The sequence below is a fragment of the Callithrix jacchus genome, chromosome 21, assembly GCF_049354715.1.
Source record: "Callithrix jacchus isolate 240 chromosome 21, calJac240_pri, whole genome shotgun sequence".
NCBI lineage: Eukaryota > Metazoa > Chordata > Mammalia > Primates > Cebidae > Callithrix > Callithrix jacchus.
Window position 1 is genome coordinate 48,442,434 of NC_133522.1, and position 19,124 is coordinate 48,461,557.

General features: G+C 54.6%; 1 protein-coding gene and 1 long non-coding RNA gene across 4 annotated transcripts in view; one reads left to right on the forward strand and one right to left on the reverse strand.

Annotated features, from left to right (window-relative positions):
- The window catches only part of LOC144580699 (uncharacterized), a 47,373-nt gene extending 28,600 nt beyond the window's left edge, over positions 1-18,773 (reverse strand). For both annotated transcript variants that reach the window (XR_013530700.1, XR_013530699.1), the window contains exon 1: positions 18,630-18,773. This is a non-coding gene — a long non-coding RNA (uncharacterized LOC144580699). The remainder of the gene's footprint in view (positions 1-18,629) is intronic.
- Positions 18,373-19,124, forward strand: part of PDE9A (phosphodiesterase 9A) — a 116,993-nt gene continuing 116,241 nt past the window's right edge. For both annotated transcript variants that reach the window (XM_035283208.3, XM_035283211.3), the window contains exon 1: positions 18,373-18,656. In XM_035283208.3, the coding sequence (XP_035139099.1) occupies positions 18,588-18,656 (69 nt within the window). In that variant the 5' untranslated portion in view covers positions 18,373-18,587. The remainder of the gene's footprint in view (positions 18,657-19,124) is intronic.

Below are 19,124 nucleotides of genomic sequence, written 5' to 3' on the forward strand. Positions count from 1 at the left end.
CAGAGGCCATATCCCTGGGGGCTTTTCTGACCCTTTACCACCAGTGGTGACCTCCACCCCCTTGCAGGGAGGCCTCATACAGGTTTGAGGAATGACACCTGTCAAAATTAGTGCTTGGCAGGTGTGTGTCCTCTGACTTCTATGACTATGTTGACATCTATCTGACCCAAACCTGGCATCTTCATGAATTGATTCATCCATCCATGCATACACATACACACATACATACATAACAGGCCTAAGCACCCATGCACACCTATCCATCCACCATCCTTCTATTCGTCCATCCATTGTCCGTCTACTCACCCACCACCCATGCATCCATCCAAGAACAAATATATACACAGATCTAAGCACTCATGCACATGTCCATCCATCATCCTTCTCTCCATACAGCCATTGTCCATCTATTCACCCCCCCAACCCATGCATCCATCCAAGCCCACACATATATACACAGGTCTAAGCACTCATGCACACGTCCATCCATCATCCTTCTCTCCATACAGCCATTGTCCATCTATTCACCCCCCCCAACCCATGCATCCATCCAAGCCCACACATATATACACAGGTCTAAGCACTCATGCACACGTCCATCCATCATCCTTCTCTCCATACAGCCATTGTCCATCTATTCACCCCCCCCAACCCATGCATCCATCCAAGCCCACACATATATACACAGGTCTAAGCACTCATGCACACGTCCATCCATCACCCTTCTCTCCATACAGCCATTGTCCATCTATTCACCCCCCCCAACCCATGCATCCACCCAAGCCCACACATATATACACAGGTCTAAGCACTCATGCACACGTCCATCCATCATCCTTCTCTCCCTACAGCCATTGTCCATCTATTCACCCCCCCAGCCATGCATCCATCCAAGCCCACACATATATACACAGGTCTAAGCACTCATGCACACGTCCATCCATCACCCTTCTCTCCATACATCCACCGTCTATCTTTTCATCCACCCACCTATACATCCATCCAAGCCCAGACATACACACAGCTGGAACCACTTATGCACATCCATCGATCATTCTTCTCTCTATCCATCCATCGGCCATGTGTTCATCCACCCATGCATCCGTCCAAGCCCACACATATATACACAGGTCTAAGCACTCATGCACATGTCCATCCATCACCCCTCTCTCCATACATCCGTTGTCCATCTATTCACCCCCCCAGCCATGCATCCATCCAAGCATAGACGTACACACAGATCTAACCATCTATGCTCACACCCATTCATCCATCATCCTTCTATCCATCCATCTATTGTTCATCCATGCATCCATCCAAGCCCACACATATATACACAGATCTAAGCATTCGTGTACACTTTCATACATGTGTGCATCTACCCAAGCATACAAATATACATATATACTGATCTAAGGATTCACACACACCTCCATTCATCATCCTCCTCTCTGTCTATCTGTTGTTCATCTATTCATCCACCCACCCAGGCATCCATCCAAGCACATATATGTACATTCCTATGTACACAGATCAAAGCATTCATGCACACATTTATCTCTTCATCCATCCGTTCTCCATTTGTCCACCCACCCATGAATCCACCCAATAATACATATAAACTTTCACACATGCACAGATCTAAGCATTCATGCTCACATGTATGCATGCGTCCATCCACCCATCCATCATCCAGGCACCCATGAGTGGTTCATCCGTGAGTCCATCAATCCATTACGTCTCCATCCATGACAAATTAGTAAGTTCTCCTATTCCTTTCGGCACCAGCATCCTCCCATCAGATGCCGCGGCTTGTAACATTAACCTCCCCTTTAACTCCTTCCCTGGCTTCTTCTTCCAAAAGGTCATGCGGAAACACAGAGTGTCGCTGAGCTGCAAATGCTGACTGAGAAAGCCTTGCCTCCTGCCGAGGTCTGCACAGACCACCCCTCGCTGGGGCCAAGTAGCTCCCTGGCCAGAAGGGCGGAGGGGAGCATCCTCACATTCCCTAGGGGCGGGCGGGGGGGACCCTCTCTGGCTGCCGCAGTGTATCTTATTTATCTCTGAGTTAAAGTAGAGATTAGAACACAGAGAACCTTAGCACAGATTCCCTGTTTTCATTTTGTTTATTTAAAGACCGTTCTTTTCCTTTCTCCGTGAGGCAGCTAAGTAGATCTGACAGTGATTCACTAAAGCCCTAGCTGCAAATCAGCAAGTCAGTCGCTCGAGAGGTTTACACGGAGTCAAATCACTAGATACTTGCTCCCCAGAGTGATGAATTCTCAGTGGCGAGTAGCTTTCCCACTGAAGCAAAGGGTTGTTTCCATGTTCCGCAGCACGAATGCGGTAACAATGTAGTACTGCGTGATATATGAATCACAGCCCAGAACATCATAACTCAGCCGGGGAGTTTTCCTAAAGAAGCCTTGCATGACTTTCCAGCGGGGTTTGCCTTTCCAGTTCTGTGCCATTTCATACTCCATTGTCTTGGCTAAAGCAAAGGCCAGGGCACTAAACCAACCTGTCAAGCAGGATGAACAACGGCACTGGCTGTGAGCACGGGCTGTATCATTTTTCCCACGCAGCCCACGCTCATCAGGCCCAGGTGACAATCGCAGCATCTCTTAAAAGGATCGATCTAAGTTGCAAAATAAGACAAAGGAATGCTTCTGAAGTACGAAAGGACTGTGCATTTCCTTAAGCCACAGTTACGAGATTTTCATGTGTGTGTATGTTTTGAAGGTGGGATTAGGTTAATCAGCCTCAGCCAGAATAAGACACTCATGTCCAGTTCCCACTGGTGCTAAACCAGCTCATGTACAGGTTTCTACAGCACACACACAGGAACACTCACACACACACGCACATACACACACGCAGACATGCACACAGACACACACGTGCACACACATGCACATACATGCATAAGAGACACATGCACACCCACATGTGCACACATGTACAGACACATGCACACACCTGTATGTGCATACACATGCACACACATACAGACACATGCGCACACACATACACAAATGCAAACACATACACATGCATGCATATACACACACATACACGGCATGCACATACACGTACACAGAAGCACACACATACACACATGCACACACACATACATGCACACACACAATACATACACAAATGTGTGTGCGCACGCACACATGAGGAAAGCTGCCTCTGGTGGCCCACACCTCCTTCCCGGAAGCATCTCAGCACTGAGCTCTTATCTCACTTGCGATTTCTGATAAGAAGCGACATCTCCGAGATGAGACAGGGCCACGTGACCATGAGGCGATGTGGCATCTGGGCTGCATGGGAGATGCACAGGGAACGCAGGAGGCGGACGGTTTCTTCACCCTCTGGCAGTTGGCAAATGCTCAGGGTCACGTAGCACGAGGACTTCACGTGTTCCCTGGTGTATCGTGCTGGACAATTTTTGACCAAAATACTCAGGCCAGCTCTGCTGACTCCCAAGCCTCAGGCAGACGGGCTTCCGGCTATAGCTGCCACTGACAGTGTGGGACCACCCCAGCCAGTAGGGCAGCCTGCCCCCACGATGACCTGCCAGCCCCATCGCAGGGAGGACAAAGTGAACAGGAAGAGCTTCAGTGCCACCCTAGAGGGAACTGTTCCAGGAGCAAACCCAGCACCCAACACTTTAATAGTGACCCCAATGCCACCAGCTGGACTTCTGGGGGCCCTACCCAGGCTCCCTTAGTCTGGGTTGGGGACTTTTCCACGAGGTAGTCAGTTTGGGTGAGAGGCAGGACAAGGGTGCCTTTCAACATTGTGCTTTGAAGCGCCATTTTAACCCTGGCTTCTCATCAAGAGGCTCACAGTTTAACTCAGAATTAATGCGTGTTCCTCTTCTAGCACATTGAGAGTCTCTGTTCCTTTCATGCCTTCTCTGGGTTGAAGATTCTCTCTGGCTGGTCTGACAGCCCCTTCCAGTGTTTTCACGTGTGTTCTCACAGTCTTTACTTGTGGGACTGGGCACGCTCCTCGCCTCCCACACAGGAACACACCTTCCCATCATCTGGGCCTTGAAGCAGACCCACTGCTTACAGCCTGGGCTGAGAGGAGGAAATGAGCATCTCCCGAGGCCCCTATCGAACGTTCTGCACAGGAGTGGCTCAACTGTCCGTGAATTTCATGGCTGAAATTTAGCTCCTCAAACACTGCTGGGGCTCAGCCTCCAGGTCAGGGAGGAGGAACTGTTCCATAGCCACGGCTTCGGAGCCAGGAACAGACTCCCCAGCTGCAAGCAGTCACATCCGATGTGCCCCTCCACCCACCCTCCCTCACCACCGCATCCAGGTGGCAAGGTCCCGTGAGCCCACCCACCCCTGTCTGGCTCTCCAAACCTCGTGCACATGAACGCTGGAACCAAACTAAACCGCGTGGCAGGTGGCTCAGGCAGCTTCCTCACTGCTGGGTGGGAGGTAACAGATGAGCAAAAGGAGGCTGGGATGGTCCATGTGGCAGTGGATTAGAATTGAAAGAACCAAAATAAACTCACGTCTGACTTAATATACGCACGGAGACCATATATGGAAACGGCTACGGATCTACGGATCTGTGTACACACCCATATCAGTGTACTCACAATGCTTTCTTGCTCTGAAAGATGAGAGGGCCTACAAGCAGGGACACCCAGTAGCAACCAGCAACCAGTGCCCAGGCCTTGGTTTCTAATGCCCTCTGCAGGAACAGGAACCTGGGCTCCTTGGAGAAATGCCTGATTCTATGATTGGGGAAGGAAATATACAAGGGGAGCCTGGAATGTCTTGTAAGTGCCAACATATAAAGACGTGCTCCAAAAAAAAAGAGGAATGGAAACAGAAGCACCCTGAGGGGTGTGTCACAGGAGCCAACTGAAGGCTCTCCCAGCAGCCTGCACTGGAGCAGTGGGAGCCACATTTAGCCCAAAGTATAAAATAAACACCCATGTGTCCATACAGAATAAACAAAAATGGCGGAAGAGATAAATACACGGGGGAGGAGAAACAAACATCCCACCCCAGATTTCAAATGACGTGGGCAGACGCCCCCCTCCAGGAGGTGCTGTGGAAGCCCCCACCCTCCGCGTGAGCTGTGCACAAGGTGACGCCCTTCCAGAGCACATGGCGTGGAGACACGGAGAGACGGTGATGTTACAGTGGGGAAATCTGACTCTCAGCACCTCCGCCAGTTGGCCACGGTCGATATCAACAGGAGCGACTCCCTTGGAAGTGTGTGCCTTTGACGTGATTTGAACACAGCAGACCTGCGCCTTTGCGATCTTCCCCCTCCAACACCCTTCACCCCCGTCTAACCATGAGAAAAGCATCAGGAAAATCCTAAGTAAGGGACAGTCCACAAAGTACCAGGCTAGGCTTCCTCAGCACGGTCAAGACCATCAGAAACAAGGAAGGGCCAGAAGATCGTCACAGCCAAAGGGAGCCTAAGGAGACGTGATGCGTAAATGTCATGTGGGATCCTGATGACACATCAGGACAGAGAAGGGACATTTTTGAAACTCAAAGAAATCTGAATAAACACGGACTTGAGTTAATATCGAAGTATCAGGATTGGCTCATTCGCTCCAACACGTGCACCTTCCTGAGGGCTGGTGGCAAACCTGCGGCGGGGTCGGCGGGAACTCCACGCACTATCTTTGCAAGTTTTCTGTAGACCTAAAATCGTTCTAAAATAAAAATCTGATTTAAAAAATTTAACTAGCAAATTTAACTTGTGACTCCTGGATATTACTGCCTACAGGGGACCCCGGCAGAGTAGTCAGGGCGCCCAGTCCCCACAAAATGGCTCATGGGGGCCCGGCTCGGCCCTGGGGGTTCTCTGCGGAACATTTCTCATCAAGTTTTTGGGAAGTTACTCTCTTTCTACCAGGGTTACGAGGCTGGTAGGATGTGAGCCCTGGGCAGCCAGCCAACCTTGATACTGGCCATACGGGAAAGGCCTTTGGGGAGGGAGGGCGAGAGAGAGAGGGAGACTGAGTGCCTGATTCCACTTGCATCTAAAGCCAGATCAATCTCCGGACTATTTAGTTATGAGTCAAAACACTGCCTTTGCTGAGGTTTATTTGACCTGAGCTGCCTTATTTTGTGGCTGAGAGCATTCTCACACACCTGGGTTCCAGGCAAGATTTGCTAGTCCTGTGTTTCAGAAAGAAAAAGAAACAAGCTTTAAGGAGTCATGGATGGTGTCATCCAGTAAGAAACTGAAATCCGTACTGGGCCCCTCATCGGTGAAAAGCTCAAATCTGTCTGTTTCTGAAGCACCGGGCTGCCCCGCGAGCAGTGGCCAAATCTTGCTGCTCCTTGCTCATTAGGATGGCTGAGGACTGGCTTGCCTTGAAATAACTCATGTTTTGTGGTGGGCTAAGAGGTCTGCTCCTACCCCTGTGCTTCAAAAGGCACAGTGAACAAGTGAGCGAGCAGTGCCTTTACATCAGAGCAGCAATGACCACGAACCCGCGATGAGTTTCGGAGGCACAGTCACAGAACGAATGTCCAACAGACGTCGCCTGACGTCGTCAGGAAGACAGCCTCGGAAGAGCGCACGTTCTGTGCACACCGGGCAGCCCAGCGCACACTGTGGCCACGGGGTGAGCAGGACCAAGGAAGGCTGCAAGGACTGACGGGGCGGGGGCACTCAGGGCCTTTTCGATGCCTCTCAGAGATTTAAGCTGCCCCTGGAGGATCCTCCTCCCAAGAGCCAGATGCCTGATGTGGAATTACCTCTAGAAACCATTGTGAGTCCCCTGACAGGGAGCAGAAATGTTCTCTGGTGTGCTCGACTCACTCCAAAGGGACCTCTTGAGCAATTCATAAACCTACGCTCCTGAGGGGGAGAGAAATTGCGAGTGCCATGGCAACAGTGGAGTGCTGGTTACACAGAGCGCAGGCCTCCCAGGGTCACCGCACAGTGGCCGGGATGCTATTCAGACACTGGAGAGCAGGAGAGGAGGCCGGGGGGAAGAGAGCAAGGGCCGGATGACAGCTGGGCGTGTGTGGGCGAAATGCTGTCCCCACTATCATCCCTGCCAGGGCCCTACCGCCCATTCTACAGAGAAGAAAACTGAGGCACAGGAAGGCTACGGGATGTAGACAGTGTCCCCAGCAGGTAAGAGCTGGATTCAGACCCCAGGGCCGGCTGGCCCGGCCATCCCATGGGCCTCTCTGTGCACCCGCATCTAAGTCGGCTCCACGGGCTCCCCGGCTTTGCCTCCTCCACTGGCTTTGGTCATGCCCAGAGCAGAACCCCAATCCAGAGAAAACTGGCCTGCTCCTCTCCACCATCTCCAGCTGCCTCGGGCCTTCCCTTCCAGAGGCTCCTCCTCCTTCACTTGATTACCTCTCTGCTCAACTGTCACCCCCACGAAGCGTGGCCTGACCACAGCATCTAGACTAGCAGCTCCAGGAATTCTCTATCCCCTTTCTTTGCTTTGTTTTTTCCTTTACAGCTCTTCTCTCTGTCCTGACATTAGACATCTATCTCCCCACCAAATTATAAGTCCCAGGTCGGTAGAGCGCTGCTTGTCTTATTTTCCGAGAGAGCTCTTTGCAAACCTCTACTGGAGACACAGCATTTGTCGCATCCTGCGGCTGTGCAGGGGTGGGGGCCGGGGGCTGCGGTATTTTCTCTCATTTACATATCACCCTCCTCTGGCCGCCAGTTAGCTCTTCAGGGCATGTAGCCCCAACCCCTGCTCCCGACTCCCAGCTTCTGAGCCAATGCCTCACCCTGATCCAGACTCAATGAGTGTTTTTGCTATTGTCTGAATTTGGGTGGGGCCCAGAGGCTGGAAGACCCCTCACTCAGCGTGGCCTTGGAGTCCTGGCCGGGCACAGGCCATCTCCTCCTCATGCTTCCTTGCTTTGGCCAATCCTTGAGATTTCTCTGTCTCCCATCTCACGTAATTTTTCAGTAGATGCTTCTTTGAAACACTGCAGCCTCTTCTAGTCTAAACTGGTCCAGCAAAGTGTTTTCCTTCATTTAAGAGTGTCAAGGGCCGGGTGTGGTAGCCCACACCTGTTAATCCCAGCACTTTGGGAGGCCAAGGCAGGTGGATCACACAAGGTTGGGAGTTCAAGACCAGCCTGACCGACATGGAGAAACCCCCATCTCTACTAAAAATACAAAATTAGCTAGGCGTGGTGGTGCAAGCCTGTAATCCCAGCTATAGGAGGCTGAGGCAGGAGAATGGCTTGAACCCAGGAGGCAAGTGAACCAAGATCATGCCATTGCACTCCAGCCTGGGCAGCAAGAGCAAAACTCCACTCAAAAAAAAAAAAAAAAGAGTGTGGAGGTGGTGGTTAGAACGGGTCTGCCCCCAAGGACTGGGCATCCAGGACTGAACTCCAGAACCCCCTGTCCCACCCTGAGCACACCAGAGGCGGGGAAGGCACACGACTGTGCAGGCAGCAGGTTAGATGGTGCTTAGAAAGCAAATCCAAAGGGAAGGAGAGAACAGAGGAAGAGGAAGGAGATGGTCCCTAAAGGCTGGGAATCGTGACAACAGCCATTCCCAGGCAGCTGCAACCTCAGAGAGGGACCCGTCTGAGGGGAGGTGCCCACAGCTGGGCCACAGGAGACCGCGTTCCCTAAAGCTGTGTCCAGGTGGAGGCACTGGCTGTTCCTCACTCCACGGGCTCTCAGACCCAAATTTCTCAAATGAGAAATGCCAGCAAGGTTCCACTGCTAAGAAAATAAAGCAGCAGAATGTTCCTACCTGGTAAGAACTTAGTTTTCTTTCTTTCTTTCTTTTCTTTTCTTTTCTTTCCTTCTTTCTTTCTCTTTCTTCCTTCCTTCCTTTCTTTTCTTTTCTTCCTTCCTTTCTTCTTTCTTTCTTTCTTTCTTTCTTTCTTTCCTTTCTTCCTTCCTACCTTCCTTCCTTCCTTCCTTCCTTCCTTCTTTCTTTTTCTCTTTCGAGATGGGGTCTCACTCTGTCACTAAGGCTGGAGCGGCATGATCTCAGCCCACTGCAACCTCTGCCTCCTGGGTTCAATCAATTTTCCTGCCTCAGCCTCCATGCAACTGTGATTACAGATGTGTGCCACCACGCCCGGCTAATTTTTGTATTTTTAGTAGAGGTGGGGTCTTGCCATGTTGGCCAGGCTGGTCTCAAGGTGCTGACCTCAGGTGATCTGACCGCCTCGGCCTCTCAAAGTGCTGGGATTACAGGCGTGAGCCACCGCGCCTGGCTGAGAACTTAGTTCTCTATCCTCCTGCAATTTCCTTACACAAGCTTGGGGAGGGGGCGCTTCGGTCGGGACTGTTTGCTTGTGTTTTCAGAAAGCAACAGAAGAATTGGGATGGCAGGAGCCCTGTGCTTCCCCGGCGGGAAGGGGTCAGAGGCCCCTCCGACCTGAACAAACACCTGGAGTTTTTGACACACAGACTGAGCTGGCCTCCAGCAGGCGGCTTCCTGCTCCTGGGAACAGGCGGTGCTTAAGTAATTAATCAGAGGCCAGGAGTGGTAGCTCATGCCTGGAATCCTAACACTTTGGGAAGCCGAGGTGGGAGGATCATGAGGTCAGGAGTTCAAGATCAGCCTGGCCAACATGGTGAAACCTGTCTCTGCTAAAAATACAAAAAGTAGCTGAACATGCTGGCACGTGCCCGTAATCTCAGCTACTTGGGAGGCTGAGGCAGAATTGCTTGAACTGGCACCCAGGAGGCAGATTGGAGTGAGCTGAGATCGAACCACTGCATTCCAGCCTGGGTCACGGAGCGAAACGCGGAAGGAAAGGAGGAAGGAAGGGAGGGAGGGAGGAAGGAGGGAGGAAGGAAGGAAAGAGAGAGAGAAAGAGAGAGGAAGGGAGGGAGGGAGGGAGGGATCAAAAAAAGCATGGCCACAGTTTCTTTCACTAAAAGAAATACAAGCTCTTCCCTCTAAAACGAGCATTCATTCCGTCTATTTCTAAACAAATGTGACAGGCACTGTGGAAGCCACTCAGAATAAACAGGACCCAGCCCTCTTCTTTCCAAAGCTTGCTACTGAGTGGGAATGACAGGACCCGTGGATCTACACTGTGAGCGACGACGGAGCTCAGGTCTGAGGACAATTAGGATTCCACGTCCTGGTTCTGGAAATGACATCATCAGTTTGCAGTTTCCTCCACCTCCATGGCTGACTCAATTTGGAGTCAGACCTGAGCAGAGGGGTCATTTGCCTTCTTGAATCAGCCTCAACCCTGACTTAGAACCTGCAGCTGCTCACATGGTCACCTTGGGAACCTCCTGGAGGCCGGGAACACTGAGAAGGGACTCAGATGCCCACCACCCGCCCTGGGCCAGCCTGAGAGGTCCACACAAGCTCCCGGAGGCCGGGGACGCTGAGAAGAGACTCAGATGCCCACCACTCTCCCAGGGCCCACCTGTTGGGTTGGCTTCTCACAGGAGGTCATTTCCCACCAAGGAACTTTCGGCGGCGGCGGGAGGAAATGGGATTCTTACAGAAACACCAGCGGGCTGGCGAGCTGGGTGCCTGCAAGAGGCTGAGGATCAACCTCTGGACTCCTGTGCCCGAAGGATCCCGGCCCCCAGCTCGCCCCAGCCTGGCCTGCTCAGGCCCTCTCCACTCCTCCACCCCTTGTTCCTCGGTCTTCCCGGCAAAGAACGCAGCCCTATTAACCACAAGGAGCTCAAGAGCTGGGGTCCCATCACACCTGAAGGGCCTCAAAGCCCCACCCAGGGTGCCTGTCAGTCACACTCAGACACTGGCTCCTAAGGAGTGGGCTGGGTCAGGGAGCCAGGCCACTGGAAAGAAGTGTGAACTGAAAACCCGTCAGCGCTCCATACACCTGTATGAGCGAGAAGGTGGAAGATGAGTTACAGGTGCCCCCACCTCCACATGAACAGACATTAAACATCTTTAGGCCTGGCTGTGCAGAGGGGACAGGGAGGGCCCCCACCTTAGAGCCCATCCTGGCGGCCACAGCAGGCTGGCCCAGGCTGCTGAGCTGATGGCAGAACCCCGTGACCAGGTCAAGGTCATCCTCCTACTGAGCCATCTCCAGCTCATGCTGAGGAGGTCACATGCTAGAGCAGAGCCCAGGAACCACCTCTGGGGCACATGGCCTTCGTGTGTGCATCTTGGGCCCCAGCTGCAGTGTGCACAGAAGACCAGAGAGTCATAGGCCCACAGCTAGGGACAGAGGTCTCCTGGGGTCTGCATGAGGCAGCACCTCTCCAGCTCAGAAGAGCCATTTTAGTCCAACCGGGGCTGGGGGTGTTAAGTTGACTTTTGGTATTGTTTTTAACGTTAATGAAGTCAGAGGCAAACAGCTTTGTATAGAAGGAGCATGTTGCCTAAAGTCACTCACTGATGGAACGCTAGCCGTCCACTGGGCTCCAGGTGTTGGACCCGTCCCTGCCAGAGAGGCCCCCAGGAGCCTCCCTCGGTCCTTGCCCTCAGCAAGTGTATTATAGAGTGGAGAGGACCACGGCTCTTACTGTGCACGGGGTGCAAGCCTTGGGGACAGCTGCGCGGCGGCACACTCCCATCCTCCCAGTTAATCCCCAGCTTTTGGGCTACTCCTTGTCATCCTCATTTGATAAATGAAAGACCTGCAGCCTGGGGAGGAGACACAGGTTGTCCAGGGCCACAGAGCAGGCACCCATGAGCAGGCGCGCTGGGGGTCTCAGGGACCTGGGGAGGAGCTCCTGGGTCTGCTCCAGGGATTCAAGGTAGACATGACCGTGTAGATGATTCCCTAATGAATCTTAAAGAATAAGGTGATGGAGGGAAGAGAAACAGGGAGACAGACAGTCTTCTCCAGTGAAACAGTGTGCAAAGTCAGGAAAGTGACAGCAGAGTATCCGGTGCCTTCAGGAGTGGGGACAAAGGCTACAGGGATCAGACAACAGAGGCCGGGTATGCCACCCACCCAGGGGTCCTGAAAAAGCCCAGGCAGGCCACCTGGGATGCCACCCGGGAGGCCATGAGAAGCTTACATGTGACACCCTGGGGGGGAGCATGGGAAGTCCAGGCATGCCACCCGGGAGGCTGGTCCCTAATGAGGCCAAGCAGAGACATGACAGGGACAGATGAGCACAAGAGGAAGTTCCCTGGGAAAGTGCACGAGGGAAGGATGGAAGGGGGAGGGGAAGCCAGAGACCCGGAGGCCAACCAGTGCACCAAGACAGAAGGCAAGGTGGCCTGACCCACCAGCTTCCCACAAAGGCTCTTACTGTCCACAAGTGGGGAGTCTGGGCAGCCGACAAACACACCCCCACCGTGAAGTGCCACGACTCCACAATACAACTGCAAAATGACAAGCGCTTGCTCAGCCCCAGAAGGCCACGGCCACACTCTGCATCCACGTGGATGTGCTCTTTTCTATCCGGCCACTTCTGAGAAAGTGGGAGGATGTGCTTTGTCCTGGCTGATTTTCCATCACTTTACTTCCCCTTGCTCCGAGTTTATGGCAAAAATAACTTCACAGTTCAAATTTTTTGGAAATTAAAAAAAACAAAACATAATCCTACCACTCTAAACACTACCACTTCACATCACAAATCGTTTCAGCCCTCTGCTGGATTTCACAAAGCCTGCCGCTGACGTGCAAGCTCGGTGGAGCGGGGCAGCTCTGTGCACAGATGGGTGGCCAGGCCTGGCAGGTGGCATGGGCTCCACAAGTGGGCCGTGGGCGCACATGAACAGGCACCCAGCGTGCAAACACCCTTGCCATCTCTGCAGTCACCAGACGTGGCAGAAGCCTCTCCCTCGGCCCCTGTCCCCTCATCACAGTCACCATCGTAAATGCTCTCCTCTGTGAGCATGCCACAGTTTCCTTTCCCAATCTGGGAAGATCTAGGTCACGTCTTTCTTTTTTTTTTTTTTTTTCATTTTAATTTTCTATTATAAATGATGCCTCCTTTCTGAGCTGATGAGAAACCCAGAATGCCTGCAGGAAAAGTGGCACAGTTTTGATTATTTACACAAGGAAAGTTAAAGACAAGCCACAGACTTGTAGAAAAGAGTTGCAAAATACGTAACAGCCAATGGGTTACTCTCCTTTACATAGAAGGAGCTTGCAAAAATCCACAAGCAGAAGATGTTAAAAAAGAAAAAAAGGCAAAGAATATGAATTCACTGGAGAGACACAAGCAGGTAATAGACAGAAACGTTACCGTCTACGTGAGCTCAGTCACCAAGTTCCCCATCTTGTGTCCATGATAAACACGGAAACAAAAAGCAAAGCAAGACCCCTCCCTCCCTACACCAGAAAAAACAAACGCGACTAAGTCTGTATTATTTGGCTGACAGTGTGGTGGAGGCTCCTGTCGTGTTACGATGCTGGGAGTATAATAAATCGGCATAAGGAATTTAGAGGGCAATTTGGCAAAATCGATACCGTAAATGTGCTTTTGCCGGCACACAAAGGTTCCTAAAACACACTTTCACCCATAAATCTTACTTCCGAAAACTAACTCTGAAGGATAGCAACACAACCGACGAGCGATATGGATGTGGGTGTTTGCTCACACTGTTAACAGCAACAAATCACACGCGGAGCTGGCCCGGAGTCGGAAGCACACGGGCGTCAGGGGCCTGCTGGTCCTGGGTGGGAAGGGGCAGGTCTCCATTTTTCTGAATGAGAAGGGACTTTGTCTTTTCTACCACATTGTTTGAAATATTTACAACTAGTAATAATTTTGCAATTACCAAGACCATAAAAAGAAACAGGTGGAGGGTGTGTGAATCAAACAGGACCACGGCAGGCACGGAAGTGAGGTCTCGGTGCCAGTCGTCTTCTTTCGCACGGAAGTCGAGGGCACACCATCTTGTCTGTCTCCCCAGAGAACGCCAGCTTCTTCAGGTCAGAGGGCACCCCCTTTCTCTGATTCTTGGTGCGGCCCGCCCGGTGGTCATCCTGGAGGGCTCGTCAGGGTCAGGTTCATTATACACGTACAAGACGGGCTGATTTTTCTTGGTGTTCCATGGTGCACCTTTCAGAAGGTAAGCGTCTTGCCTTTGCCTGTCTTTTTAATCTCTCCCATAAGGTTTCCAGGGTCCAGAGGGCTTCAATCCCCTTTAATAAGCCATGCCCTGTGCCCTGTCTACAGTAAGAAGGTGCTGGATACATTTTGCTTGTTTGATGAATTGACTTTTCCCAACACCCCCCACCCCGCACACCCCCAACTTGGAAGAGGCAGTGGAGGAAGCGATTGGAGTCTTTTCAGAATAGTCACGAGAAATGCTGGTTAGATCCAAGAGAGAACAGGCAGATGATGCCCAGGGCACTGGTTCAGTAGCTGCCACCGACCATGGCTCAATCCGCCAGGCCAGGCCGGCTAAGGGGAGCATGTGCTGGGAGCTGCTGGCCGTGGCGGGCCGTGCTGCACGGACACCGTCTTCTGCCTTTGGGCACCCCCTCTAGCCTTTTTCGGGGCGCTCGGACTTTCCTTCCCAGTCTTGCAATCTCATGGGAGGATGCTCACTCTCTGAGGACAGCCCAGACCCCTCTCTTCTCCTCACGTGGCTTCGCTTGGCCCTTCTTGCTGGAGACGGTGAGCTGGCCTGGGACTCGGGAGCCAGCGACCAGCTCCTCACTCCCTGGTCTTGGTCCTTCCTCCCGGCTTCAGTCTGGCTCTGATGCTCTAATCTCAAACTCCCCTATGGTGTGATCTATTCAGGAATGAAAGAGTGCATACAGGAAAGAGCCTGCAAGCACCCTGGAAGATACCAGAAAACAGTACAGTCTGGGCAGAGGTTGGGAGGCAGAGGCTGGACCCACTCGGCTCTTGGAAGCCCTGGGCGTGGCACCTTCAGAATCTTCTCCACCTCCAGCCTCCCTCCCTCTGACACGGGCAGAATCTCACACCCTGTCTGAAGTTTTCAGGCAGTTTTCTTACGCATACGTGAAACTTTCCTAGTACGTATGTGAACTCAGTCACCAAGTTCCTCAAAGACCCAAGGCCTGAGCCGAGGAGGCATTCTACTCCACCGGGGTCCCCAACCTGGTCCCTGGCCTGCCTGGCAGACGCAGAGGCTTCCTTCATTTTTATCTTGATTCTGAGGATCCAATGTTTGAAGCATTCCCAGCGGCCAGGCCAGGAGCCAGGATGCAGGTTTAGGAGGCCAGGAGCCCAGGGGCTGATGTGGTGGGCATGGAGCAGCCACCACTTCTGGAACCTTCCCCACTGAGGCTGTCCAGGACCAGGGAGCGTGGCTGCAGGCAGAGCCGGGGGAAGGAGGGCAGAGAATAGGCGCAAGGCCCACCTAGGAAACGGGCACAAATGAGGACCCCCACATCCTCCAACTTGGATGCGGAGTCAGCCATTCCTCACCACCTGCACAGGTGAGGTTTATGTGTCCACCTGGCCGGTCCAGGACACCCAATAGTTGGGAGGTGCCGTTTCTGGTCGGGGGAGGGGGGTTCCATGAGGTGCCTCTGATGAGACTGGTGTTTGCAGTGATGGACTGTGGACAGCAGATGCCTCGTGTGGGTGGAACCATGCAACCCCCTGAAGGCCTGAAGAGAATGAGACGGCAGGTGAAGGAGGAACTTACCTCTTTTTCTTCCCATCTGCCTGCCTGTCTGGGACATTGGCCTTCTCCTGCCCCAGGACTGGGTCCCCACCGTCAGCTCCTGAGTGTTAGTCCTCAGGCTGGCTCTGGAGCCACACCACCAGCTTCCCCGGGACTCCAGCTGGCAGTCAGGCAACTAGCTAGTGGGACTTCTCAGGCTCCATCATAGAGTGAGCCAACTCCTCACTATTGGTCTGCTTTTCTCAAGGACCCCTACTCACACCCATCCAAGCCCCATCACACCTTGCAAAGCCTTGCAAAGCTGACTTCAGCTGCTGCTCATTGGCCTCCGTGCCCTGCCCCTTCCGTGCACGCTCCCCCAGCAAAGATCTTTCATCTTTGCCCTAATTTTATGCTGCCCAGCAGCAGCCAAGAGGATCTTGTGAAAACCAGGTCAGACCCCTCACGGCCCTCCTCTGCAATGCCTCCAGCAAGGCGTGCAGCAGGCGGAGTTCAAGTCGGTCGTGTGACCGACCACGCAGGGTTGCTCCGTCACCTCCCTGATCTCACAGCCCACTCCGGTCCCCAACAGCCCACTCCCTCCCTCCACTCCAGCCACGCGGCCTTCTGCCTGAAGCTGCTCCTGCGCCATAAGCTCCTTCCCCTGAAATACACGGGCTCCTTGCTCCTAACTCCCAGTGGTCTCTCTTGCGTGACCTTTTGACTGACCACTCTCTCTAAATTTCCAACTCTCCCGCACTGCACATTCTGTATCCCTTCCCCGCAGGATGTTTCCTTTCTAGAGATGGAGTCTCACTATGGATCTTTCATCTTTGCCCTAATTTTTATCCAACACCCTACACATTCGACTTATGCCATCGTGTCTGTCTCCCTAGAGAATGCCAGCTGCTTCAGGCCGGGATCTCTGCTGATTCTGTTCACCGCTGAATCCCCAGTGCCCAGAACAGCACCCAACACACAGTAGTGGGACTGTTGATGAATGGAAGGCCGCACTACCCGTGGGGGGCCCGGGAGAGGCACGAGTTCCTCTCTGGGCAGCCGTTGCCGCCTCATCCATCCAGTACCCATACAGCATTCCAGTCCATCTCCTGAGAGTGCGAAATAATGACAGGAGCGATTATTCTTGTAAACGCAGAATCAGCCAGGCAGCGTGAGGGGCCAGCCCGCGCTGGTGCCGATGCACTCAGAGCCCCAGAGCGCGCCCCCCACCCTCCTAGGAAACTGGTCTGCAGAGCCACACCCCATGGGTGGGCACTCTTCCTTCTGGGGCTCTTGGAGGAAGTGGTTACAGAAGACGAGGCCGATGACAATAAGGGACGGAGAGTTAGCACAAAGCCAACAAGCCATCTGCTGGTAAGAACTCCATGCCAGGCGGCACACGAGGCCCCAGCAGCACGGTCTCTGGCTTAGCCCAAACATCGTCGGAACATTTGACAACAAATTGAAGTATTAACAATACTGCTCACTTGAAGGAGCTGGGGACAGGCTTCCCATAGCGAATCGTGCGGCCCACTGCAACCACCCAGCGGGGCCCACCCCAAAGGCCTCCAGGCTGTCCCCTTCTCACCCCCTGTCATTTGAAAAGCAAATCATATGGTCTCCACTGGAGCTGTGGGCAGGGGGTGCCAGGGTGCCAGGCTGCCAAGTTCCAACCTGTGGTTCTTTGAGAGTGACCCCCCCCCCAGGAGAGCAGGTGGGGGGACATAAAGTGACACGGGATGGACTGTCTGAAGGCTGAAGACCACCGCTTACCTTACGGGAAGATGTCACCCCCACAGACAGGCAGGGAGCTCTCACCTTCCCCAGGGCCCCAGCTGCCAGCAGGGCTCCAGATGGCCCCGGGGGTGTCTGTAAAGCCAGCCACAGTCCACCAGGTGGAGACCAGGCTAGCCCAGGGAGGGAGAGGAAATGACCACTGGCCCTGGCACTGGCTGGCCGTTTGGTGGGGGAGGGGGGGAGGGAGGAGCCTGTATGCACCAGACTCTCTCAACAAGCAGCACCCAGACGCTCAACAGATGGAAAGCAGTGGCTTGGAACTCACTTCCATGAAACAAAGCACATGCTCACGCTGGCTTTGACACTTGCTTCCAAAGGCGACCAGGGCCAGGACCACGGCCTCTGAGCCTCCTCCCCAGCCCCCAACCCCATTCCCACTGGAGGCGCCCGGGAGAGCGCGGGGCTGCACAGGCAGCCCCTTCTGTGCTCCGCCGATCCAGAGGACGCCCGCGGTCCCCCTCCCCTCCCGCCTTTCCCACACTCCCTGTGGCAATTCGCAAAGGGGGGGAGGGGACGAACATGCCGCATCCAGCCGAGAGCTTGTGGCTGGGTAATCCTCGGTCCGGCCCTATCCAGGACAGAAATAAAATCGCCATTTCAGCTCCGGCGCAGCTGGAGGAGGCTGACGCCCCCTAGTTAGGGGACGGCTGTGGGTGAACCAGAAGGAACTTTTCCCGTTTTCTATTCAAATGAAAGGAGGGTGGCGGTCGCGAGAGGGCGAGAGGAGGGAGGGGAGTCTTCCCGGCGGGGCTGGGGGGTCCACACTCGGCTCAGCCCGACGCTGGCTCAGGAGGCACCGGCCGCGTGGGGAGGCGGCTGCTCCGGGCCGAAGGGGTCTCCCGGGGGTCGGCACAGCCGTCCAGGGCTCAGCAGGAGACAGGCGGCCGATCGGGGGCTGGAGTCACGGGAAGAGGAAAGAGGGGGAAGGGAGGCGAAGGGAGTGAGAGGAGGGGAGAGAGGAGACCGGGAGGGAGCGGAGGAAGGGAGGGAGGGGGAAGGGGGGGAAGGGGGAAGGGGGGAGGGGCGGGGGAGGGGCGGGCGGCGGGAGGAGGAGCGCGCGAGCGCAGCCCGAGCCCGAGCCGGAGCCGGAGCGCGAGCCGAGCGGAGGAGGAGACCCTGCGGCGCGCGGCGGCGGCTCCCGGCGGCCCGGGGCCCGGTGGCGGCTCTGGTTGGCTGAGCGCCGCGGGCCGCCCCCCGCCCACCCCGTCCCCGGCTCCCCTCCCCCGCCGCCCGCGGCTCCTGGCGTCGGGAAAGTACAGTAAAAAGCCCAAGCGCAGCCGCCGGGCTCAGGATGGGCTCCGGCTCCTCCAGCTACCGGCCCAAGGCCATCTACCTGGACATCGACGGACGCATCCAGAAGGTAGCCCGTCCCCACCTCCCGGGTGGCGGCGCCGGGGCCGGGCGCGGCGGGCGGGACTGTCGGTGCGTCTGCGGGTCCCGGCTGCGGCCTCCGTGCGGAAAGGGGCGACTCGCCGTTGGGGTCCCCACGCGCCGGCTCCGCGTGGAAAGGGGCGACTCGCCGTTGGGGACCCCACGCGCCGGCTCCGCGTGGAAAGGGGCGACTCGCGGGGGGTGGGGGGTGGGCGGACGGACTAGTTTTTCTGTTTCACCGGCACAGCTTTTCTTGTAGAAATCTGATTAGGCTGAGTTTTCACGGTCAAAGGCTGGCACCTGAAGCCTTTAATTTCCGGCGGCTCGGCCCGCCGGGCAGCTCCTGGGTCGCGGTCCGCCGAGGGGGCCGAGCCGCCGCTTCCTGTGGCGCGGGGGCAGGTGCGGGGGGCAGGTGCGGGGGGCAGGTGCGGGGGCAGGTGCGGGGGCAGGTGCGGGG